General features: G+C 38.9%; 1 protein-coding gene across 1 annotated transcript; it reads right to left on the reverse strand.

The window, feature by feature from the left end:
• Positions 1–297: 297 nt before the first annotated feature.
• Positions 298–9,459, reverse strand: LOC140889006 (uncharacterized). The gene is made up of 7 exons (XM_073296700.1): positions 9,289–9,459; positions 9,082–9,195; positions 8,838–8,931; positions 8,652–8,705; positions 8,192–8,339; positions 7,540–8,116; positions 298–504 (listed from the first exon to the last, which is right to left on the reverse strand). The coding sequence occupies exons 1-7, from the start codon at positions 9,457–9,459 to the stop codon at positions 298–300; spliced, it is 1,365 nt and encodes a 454-aa protein (XP_073152801.1).
• Between the last annotated feature and the right edge of the window lie 581 nt (positions 9,460–10,040).

The following is a 10,040-nucleotide window of genomic DNA, read 5'->3' on the forward strand; positions in this document are numbered from 1 at the left end:
AGTTTGTACCACAACCGATGAAACAACAGCAAGAGCAGCCACAGATTCCACCACCACCTCGATTTTATGCTGGAGGTAGGAGTAATGGTAAGAAAAATTTCTTTAAAGGCAAAAGAAAACAGTTTAAGCGATTAGGTAGTAGTTCTTCGAGTTCAAGTGGATCTAGATAGTTTAGAGGTGGACAAAAATCCGGTACTTCTGATGTCTATTGTTCTAAATGTGGAGGATGTCACACCAATGAGCAGTGTAGAGGAGTGTTTGGCACCTGTCACATTTGCCAACAACCGGGTCATTTTGCTAGAGTATGCCCACAGCGAGGTTCCGAAAGTACACAGGGGGCTGGATCATCTCGATCAGTGACACAACCAGAGAGGCAAGCATCTTAAGTGCATTCATTCCAACCTCAGCCATCATCATAAAGCCGTACTGGAGGAAGTCAAGCTGGGAGCCAGCTCCAGAGGCAGCAAGCTCGAGTGTTTGCACTGACTGAGGAGCAAGCACAAGCTGCATCAGATGATGTGATTGCAGGTAACTATTTTATTTCTGGTTATCCTGCCTATGTTTTATTTGGTACTGGTGCATCACACACCTTTATTTTTGAGTAATTTACTGCATTGCATTCATTGCCTGTTGAACCCTTAGCTACTATCGTGTCTATTTCATCACCTTTGGGAAGAGGCATTATATCAGTGAAGTCTGTACAAAATTGTACATTGCAGTTTGAGGGTCATGAGATTGAGATTGATTGTATTGTTCTTGATTTATCTGATTTTGATTGTATTATCGGTATCGATATGTTAACCATGTACAGAGCTACAGTTGACTATTTTCAGAAAATTGTGAGGTTCAAATCGGATATGGCTGATGAGTGGAAATTTTATGGTAAGGGTTCACGAGCCAAAATTCCTTTGATATCTGTTCTGTCCATGACTAATTTATTGCAGAAAGGGGCAGAAGGATTTCTTATCTATGCTGTTGATATATTGAAAACTAGCCCGAAATTGGCTGACTTGCCAGTGGTTAGTGAATTCGCTGATTTTTTCCCTGATGAGATTCCAGGATTGCCTCCGTTTCGAGAGGTATACTTTAGTATAGAATTGATGTCAGGTACACAGCCGATATCGAAAGAACCTTATCGTATGACACCAATTGAATTGAAAGAACTGAAAGAACAACTTGAAGATATGTTAGCCAAAGGTTATATCAGACCAAGTGTTTCTCCTTGGGGCTCTCCGGTTTTGTTTGTCAGAAAGAAAGATGGATCGATGAGATTATGTATTGACTACTGGCAATTGAATAAAACAACAGTAAAGAATCGATATCCTTTACCTCGTATAGATGATTTATTTGATCAATTGCAGGGTTCTTCAGTATATTCGAAGATTGATTGGCTATCATCAATTGAGGGTACGAGACAAGGATATCCCTAAGACTGCATTTAGAACCAGGTATGTCCATTATGAATTTATAGTCATGCCTTTTGGTCTAACGAATGCACCAGCAGTATTTATGGGATTGATGAATAGAGTATTTCAAAAGTATCTAGATGATTTCGTTATCATATTTATCGATGATATTTTGATATACTCTAAGAACTTGTGTGATCATGCTAACCACTTGAGAACAGTTTTGAAGACATTGAGAGAGGAGAAACTATATGCTAAGCTATCCAAATGTGAGTTTTTATTGAAACAGGTGGTATTTTTGGGTCATATTATTTCAGGAGATGGTATTTCTATTGATCCGAGTAAAGTTGAAGTTGTGATCAGTTGGCAGAGACCGACATCTGTGCCAAAAATTTGAAGTTTTATGGGCTTGGCAGGATATTATCGTCGATTTATCCAAGACTTCTCGTCTATTGCAAAGCCTATTACACAGCTTACACAGAAGAATGCACCGTTTGTGTGGTCTGAAGCGTGTGAAACTAGTTTTCTTGAGTTGAAAAAAAGATTGACTACACCACCGGTCCTGAACTATCCCTTCAGGTACTGGTGATTTTGTTGTTATTGTGATGCTTCTCACCGCGGTTTGGGATGTGTTTTAATGCAGAAAGGACATGTTGTCACTTATGCTTCTCTACAACTGAAACCACATGAAGTCAGATATCCAATTCATGATCTTGAGTTGGCAGCTATCGTTTTTGCATTAAAAATCTGGCGACATTATTTGTATGGTGAAAAATTTGAAATATTTTATGATCATAAGAGTTTGAAGTATCTGTTTTCACAATCTGAGCTGAACATGAGACAATGAAGATGGCTCGATTTATTGAAAGATTTCTATTGTGAAATCAAATATTATCCAGGGAAGTCGAATGCAGCAGCAGATGCCCTAAGTAGAAAGGTATGTGCTTCATCTTTGTCTACTATAGGTGTATCTCATTTGATTGAAGATTGCTGTATTTCTGGATTAATATTTGAGACAGATAGAAGGCCGATGAGAGTTTGTGCTATCAGTGCTAAGCCAGAACTGTTGATTCAAATCAAAGAAGCATAGAAATCTGATTTGAATGTTCAGAAATCGATTGAAATGATCAGATCAGGACATCAGTCTGAGTATAAGATTAGTGATGATGATATTCTGTATGTGAATAACCGAATTGTTGTTCCCGATCTTTCAGATTTGAGACAGACTATTTTGAAGGAAGCCCATTGTAGTTGATTCAGTATTCACCCTGGAGGCAGATAAATGTACAACAATTTGAAAAATCAGTACTGGTGAAAGCAAATGAAGTCCGATGTGACTGAATTTGAATCAAAATGTCTGAATTGCCAACAGGTGAAGGCTGAGAGAAAGAAACCTGGTGGCTTGTTACAGAGTTTATCTGATCCCGAATGGAAATGGGACCATATTTCCATGGATTTTGTGATGAAATTGCCACGATCATCCCGAGGATGCGATGCTATTTCGGTGATCATCGACAGGTTGACGAAATCTGCGTGTTTTATTCCCTACCGAATGACTTATCGTCATGATCAAATGGAAGATCTTTATATTAGAGAAGTGTTAAGACTGCACGGTGTTCCAAAGTTGATTGTATCTGATCGAGATCATAGATTTACTTCGCACTTTTGGCATAGACTACAGCAAGCTCTAGGTACGCGCTTACATTTGAGTACCGCTTATCATCCTCAAACTGACAGTCAATCTGAACGAACCATTCAAACTCTTGAGGATAGGCTTAGAGTTGTAGTACTTGATTTTGGTACTACATGGCAAGATTCAATACCAATTGTGGAATTTTCATATAACAACAGCAATCAGACGAGTATAGAGATGACTCCATTTGAAGCAATGTATGGGAAGAAATGTCGATCGCCATTATATTGGGATGATGTGTCAGAGGTGCCTGAATTGGGACCAGATATGATCAGAAAGATGACTGAGAAGGTGAATTTGATTCAGCAGAGAATGAGAACAGCGCAGCATAGACAGACCAGATATGCGAATATCAGACGACGGCCGTTATCTTTTGAACAAGGAGATAGAGTATTCTTGAAGATTTCACCTTTCAGGGGTACTGTACGATTTGGAAAATGAGGAAAGTTTTCTCCACAATTTATTGGGCCGTATGAGATTCTGGAGAAGATAGGCATTCTTTCTTATCGACTCGCTCTTCCTCCATCTTTGTCTGGTATTCATGATGTCTTTCATGTTTCAATGCTGAGGAAATATCAGCCTGATTTATCGCATATTATCCACTTTGATGAAACTGAACTCGATGACACTTTGAGTTATTTCGAGAAGCTGATTCAGATTCTTGATCGGAAGGAAAAGCAACTCCGAACGAAGACCATTCCATTGGTGAAGATTCAATGGAGTTGGCACGGAGTTGAAGAAGCGACATGTGAAGTTGAAGATGATATCAGACAGAGATTTTCTTATATATTCCACTGATGTGAGTTCTTATTCAGTTTTCTGTTATTCTTTATTCTTATGTGTATACAGACTGCATATCTTGACTGCTTATGAATTGGAGGACGAACTCATGTCTTAGTGGGGGAGAAATGTAAGGCCAGGGATTATTTAATTTAATCAGAGATTATTTAATTTTAATCCGAGTATATTTAATTTGGGAATATTTAGAGTTTTGATTTAAATTATAATATTCTTAAATTATTTAGGATTGAGATTGAATTAAAAGAGAGCCGAAGACTGAATTGCAATTTTTGAGGTTTCTAGGGGCGAAATTGCAATTATGACAATACATATCTGATTTTAATTGCTTAGTCAGCCTAGCTACATGTACTTGGCATATTTCATTCAGATTTATTCAGAGTAAAAGTAGAGACCTTCCTTGTTCTTGTTGAGATTTAATTTCAAATCCTTGTATCTTTTGATCCGGTTATCCGATTTTAATTCTGAAAATAGTGCTGCGATCCTTGAAACGAGGGTTCGATTTTATCTAAGTATCTTTGTATTCCAGCATTTTTTGAAGATTGAGATATGGTAGAGATCAGAATTTTAGTATATGTTATGTTCTTGAGATTATTTGTTGTAGTGTATCGACACCGGCTCGACGAACGGTTATTGTTTTGAGTTCTTATGATTTTCAGCTAGTGGTTAGACCTATATAGCCTCTGATATGATGGTTTATGCTGATATTTATGTTGGTTAGAAGTGATATATGAAGTTAGTTATGAGTTTGTTATCGTTTCGGTTATCGATTTTCAATTGCTACGCCGTCGGTTTATGATTTGAGGTTGTTTCGATGTTCTATGATTAAGCTGAGGAGTTGATAAATATATAGCTAATGTTTCTTGGTTATAATAATTATATTTCAGACTAGTAAGAGCTTGAGCAACTCATGAAGTCCGCCTTCGAACCGAAGAAGATTTGCTTGAGGTTTGAAGTTGTTCTTTGAGAATGGAATAATGAAAGTGAGCAGATTGGTATGTGAATTTGAATAGATTATGATATATGAGTTCTTGTTGTTATGTTTCAGATTTGAAAATTCAAGAACCGAGACAAAACGAGAAGGTATAAGACGATATTGCAAGTCAGGGATTTGAAACTCGAGAATGAAGCTTCTTGAGTTGTCCCGCCAAAATCACATACTTGTTTATCATTTTGAGTTTATTTGATGTTGTCGATCCATCATAGGTAGTGGATCTTTGAATTCGATATGTTGTTGATATGATATGTATGGAATTGATTCTATTGCCAAGGTCTGAGGCGACCTTATTTTCTAGTCAAGAATGGCTACGTTAGATGGATATCCATGTCAAGATCGTTTACGAATCTTGATGGCAACGACTTTAAATGAATCAATTCTTATTCGATATATGAATTAATTACTCTATGGTTGAGTCGATTATGATTAGAGTTGATATAATTTATTTAACGCTTTATATGTCGATTATACTGAGATTGTATTCTCACCGGAGTTTATCCGGCTGTTGCTTTGTTTTCTATGTGTGCATGGCAACAGAGGGGGCAGGAGCTTGTCAGAGATGTCATTGACAGCTTGGGAAAGAGTTAAGCACGTGAGGACTCGGGTTTTAGCTGAAATTAAAAGGTTTAGAAGCATAAAACATGATAGAATATTGTTGTTTGAAGTACACTTTTGAGACTCGCTATAGTTGTGTCGTTTATCGCTTTTTGAACGACTAGTTTGATGAAATAAACACATGGCTTGATGCTAGGAACTTACTATATGTATTTACGTATGTTTTGAAATTTATAAATTGTTTAGAATCCATGTTTGTAGATGATTCATGCCTTGTTCCAAATTTTGTCAGCAAAAACTTGTTCTGCGGTTTTTCTGGAAATGGAGCCCGCTCGATCGGGTGAACTATAACGATCGAGCGCAGCCTTTAAAATGAAAAACAGAGAATTTGAACTTTGGGCTCGCTCGATCCGATGAGTTCCACCGATCGAGCGAGGCCAAAATATTCTCACACCCGAGAATTTGATTTTCCAGCTCGCTCGATCGGGTGAGTTTGTCCAATCGAGAGAGGTGCTGAGTTTTTTTTTTAAAAAAAAATCATTTGGTTTGAGTATTATTTTAAATACTTGATTAATTGTTTTATTAATCATTAATTGTCCTAAGATGAGATTAGCAACCCGAGGTCCCCACAATCTAGGACCTCCCTAGTAACCAGAAAGTCCCCTTGAATTAGCCATGTGCCCGGTGCTAGCTCAAGTCAAGGTTTTAACCCGACAAGCTTTACCAGATCAATCCAATCTCTACAACCAAGATTCTATCCTAAATTCCTCCAACTCCAGCCCTTAAATCCTATTAAATACACTACTTAGACCACATTTACACCTTTATAAATCAACATGGACAGCCATTACCCGCATTCATCCAATCCTTCAAAATTCAAGTTCAAATGCCCACAATATCAAGCCGATTTTGTAATTTTTCAAATACAACTTCCAGGATATAACATGACATGATACATATCTCAAATGCAACCAAAAAACATGCAACAGGGTCGGTTTTTACACATGTGCATCCTGATTTTTCATCAAATTTTCAAGAAACTTCAATTTAATGCAAGTTTTTATCTCATTTCAATCCACAACACAACCTAGCAACATATAGATGCAAATTTTTGAAATCGTCAAACCAAGCCTACTGATTTTTCACCAAAAACCATCCCATGCATACACATATAATGATACAAAAATTCGAATTTAATCAAGATAGTAACAAGAAACATAATATTTCATGCTTGGTGTTTCAAAGGAGTACAAAATCTTGCCTAAAATTTGAAAGAACAAGGAAGAAAGGGGGCGGGTTGTTGCTCGTCTTCACATTCAGCAGCTGATGAGACTTTCTAATGGCGGCTCCAAGGTGGCACGATTGTGGTAGAGGGTTTCTTTTGGCCGGTGGTGGCAAAGGGAGGTTGGCCGAGGGATTTGAGGGCTTGGGAGAGAAGGTGGCGGCTAAGGGGGCTAGGGTTTAGATAATGAGGTTTAATTTGTGTTGTGTGGAATATTCTAGGTGCATTGTATGTATACGTATTATTGTATGCATGTATTGGTAGGTGTGTGAGTGGAGTGTAGGCTTAAAAGTGCTACTACACTTATAAAAGTGTCACTTTTTGTTTAAGAACTTTTTCTCCTTAAATTTTTGCACCTATTTGATATTATAAGTTTAAAAGTCCTAAAATTAAATTTAATAATTGAATTTTTACTAGTCCGAGTTTGAAAAAGCTAATTTTGCAAAATTTATTCTCAAGAATGCACTTACGCGTTTTTGGAACCGAGAAATTTTTATAAGTAAGAATCCTATTTATTTTCCTCAAATTCCCTAAATTCTAACTCCAAAAATAAATTTTAAGGTTTTTCCTCCAAGTCCACCATCTCCGTGTTTCGGAACCGGAGGTCCCCGAACTCAAGTATCTCAAATTAATAAATTTAAACATTTTAGTAATTTAACCTTAAAGAAATTTTAAAGCATCAAATCCTCAAAAATTTAGAATTTTAAATATCAAGGAAAAATTTGGCATGGAATTTAAATTATGGAATCTAGGCGTCACAATTCTTCCCTCCTTAATAAGAAATTTTGTCCTCAAAATTAAAACTTACCGAAGAGCTCTGGATAACGAGTCCTCTATCCGCCTCCGTCTTCCAAGTAGCTTCCTCGTCCGAGTGGAGAAACCATCTCACCTTGACCATCTGAATCGTCTTGTTACGGAGTCTCCTCTCTTGCCTCTTCAGAATCCGATCAGGCCTCTCTTTATACGTCATGTGTGGAGAAAGTTGTAGGGGTTCAGAACTCAGCACATGGGACGGATTTGAGATGTACTTCTTCAACATGGATACATGAAATGCATTATGTACTCCATCAAGGCTAGGCAGCAAGGGCACCCTATAAGCCAACGTCCCCACTCTATCCATTATCTTGAAAGGTCCAATGAACCTCGGAGCCAATTTTCCCTTCTTCCCAAATCTCATCATGCCCTTCATAGGAGCTACTCGGGAAAATACATGATCACACACTAAAAACTTCAAGTATCTTCTCCTTTGATCAGCGTAACTCTTTTTCCTGCTCAGTGCAGTCCTCATCCTATCACGGATCTTGGCTACTGCATCGGCAATCTGCAGAACAATCTTCGGTCCTAACTCCGATCTCTCAGCAGGCTTAGTCCACAACACTGGTGATCTGCACGGTCTCCCATAAAGTGCCTAACAGGGAGCCATACCAATAGTGGCCTGGTAGTTATTATTGTATGCAAACTCCACCAGAGGTATCCTCAACTCCCAACTACCCTGAAAGTCAATGGCGCAAGCCCTCAAAACATCCTCCAATATATGAGTGACCCTCTTAGATTGCCCATCCGTCTGAGGGTGAAAGGGAGTACTGAACAAAAGCTCCATCCCCAAAGCTGCATGAAGAATCCTCCAAAAAGACGAAGTAAACCGTGGATCTCTATCAGACACAATGCAAATAGGGCTGCCATGGCGTCTGAATATCTCTCGGATTTATAAATCCGAATACTGAGCCATGGAGAAGTCATCCTCATGGTTAAAAAGTGCGCTGACTTATTGAAGCGGTATACAATAACCCAAATGGCATTCGAACCTCTCACTGACCTAGGAAAACCCACAACAAAATCCATGGTAACATTCTCCCATTTACACTCGGGAATAGGGAGCGGCTTAAGTAATACAGCGGGCCTCTGATGCTTTGTCTTAACCTGCTGGCATGTCAGACAACTCAGCCACAAATCGGGCAATATCACGCTTCATGCCTGACCAGCAGTACAACTACTGGAGATCCCGATACATCTTCCTACTCCTTGGGTGGATAGAGTACGACGATGCATGAACCTCGAACATGATCGTAGCTTGCAATGAGCCACCTAATGGAACCCAAAACCGACCTCTGAACTTAAAAATCCCATCAACCACTGAGTACAAACCACTTCTTTTCTTCTCATCTTTCTGCATCCACTTGCTCAACTGCTCATCAGTCGCCTGCTCAACACAGATACTGTTAAACAGCGTGGTCCGCACTGACAGTGAATATAGTTGGGGTGCTCTACCCCTAGCATAAAACTCTAGGCCAAACTTCTAAATCTCATACTACAACGGTCTAGACATTGACAAGGAGGTAATCATTGTTGCCTTCATATTCAATGCATTTGCAATGACATTAGCTTTACCCGGGTGGCAACTAATGTTGCAGTCGTAGTCCTTCACCAGCTCAAGCCATCTCCACTTCCTCATATTTAACTCCTTCTGAGTGAAGAAGTACTTGACAATCTCATGGTCAGTGAAGATCTTGCACTTCTCTTCATAGAAATAGCGCCTCCAAATCTTGAGTGCAAAAACCACTGCTGCCAACTCCAAATCATAAGTAGGATAATTCTTCTCATGCTCCTTAAAATGTCTAGAAGAATAAGCAATAATTCTATTCTGCTGTATGAGAACTGCTCCTAATCCCAACTTATAAGCATCAGTATATGCAACAAAATCACCCTGCCCTGATGGGATAACTAACATCGGTGCTATCGTAAGAGCCTTCTACAACACATCAAAGCTCTCTTCACACTCCGGACTCAGTCAAACTTAGCATTCTTCATGGTTAAAGCGGTCAAGGGCACAACAATGGATGAAAAACCTTGATGAACTTCCTATAATAACTGGCCAAACCAATGAAGCTGCGAATCTCCAAATCAATTCAAGGTACGATGGACTGCTTCACTCCTTGAACCTTTGAGGGATCTACCTCTACGTACACCGCTATTGGAGATAACATGACCCAAGAATGCCACTCATTCCAACCAAAATTCGCACTTGTCAAACTTGGGGAATAACCTCCGATCTCGAAGCACATATAGAACTGTCCTCAAATGCTGTATATGCTCCTCTCTGTCCTTGGATTAAATGAGGATATCATCAATGAAGACAATGACAAATCGGTCCAAGTACGGTTGAAACACGCGGTTCATAAGATCTATAAAGACCGCGGGAGCGTTTGTCGAACCAAACGGCATCACAAGGAACTCGTAATGGCCGTAACGAGTTCTAAAAGCAGTTTGAACACATGTGACTCCTTCACCTTCAACTATTGATAACCTGAA

This window comes from Henckelia pumila, chromosome 3, assembly GCF_033568475.1.
Source record: "Henckelia pumila isolate YLH828 chromosome 3, ASM3356847v2, whole genome shotgun sequence".
NCBI lineage: Eukaryota > Viridiplantae > Streptophyta > Magnoliopsida > Lamiales > Gesneriaceae > Henckelia > Henckelia pumila.

Coding starts and splice junctions, on each gene's coding strand:
- LOC140889006 (XM_073296700.1), bottom strand. CDS start 9,459: ATGTTAGTTATCCCATCAGGGCAGGGTGATTTTGTTGCATATACTGAT. Junction 9,196..9,288: donor ATTTGGAGTTGGCAGCAGTG/GTTTTTGCACTC, acceptor TTCTTCACTCAG/AAGGAGTTAAATATGAGGAA. Junction 8,932..9,081: donor CAAATGCATTGAATATGAAG/GCAACAATGATT, acceptor TGTGTTGAGCAG/GCGACTGATGAGCAGTTGAG.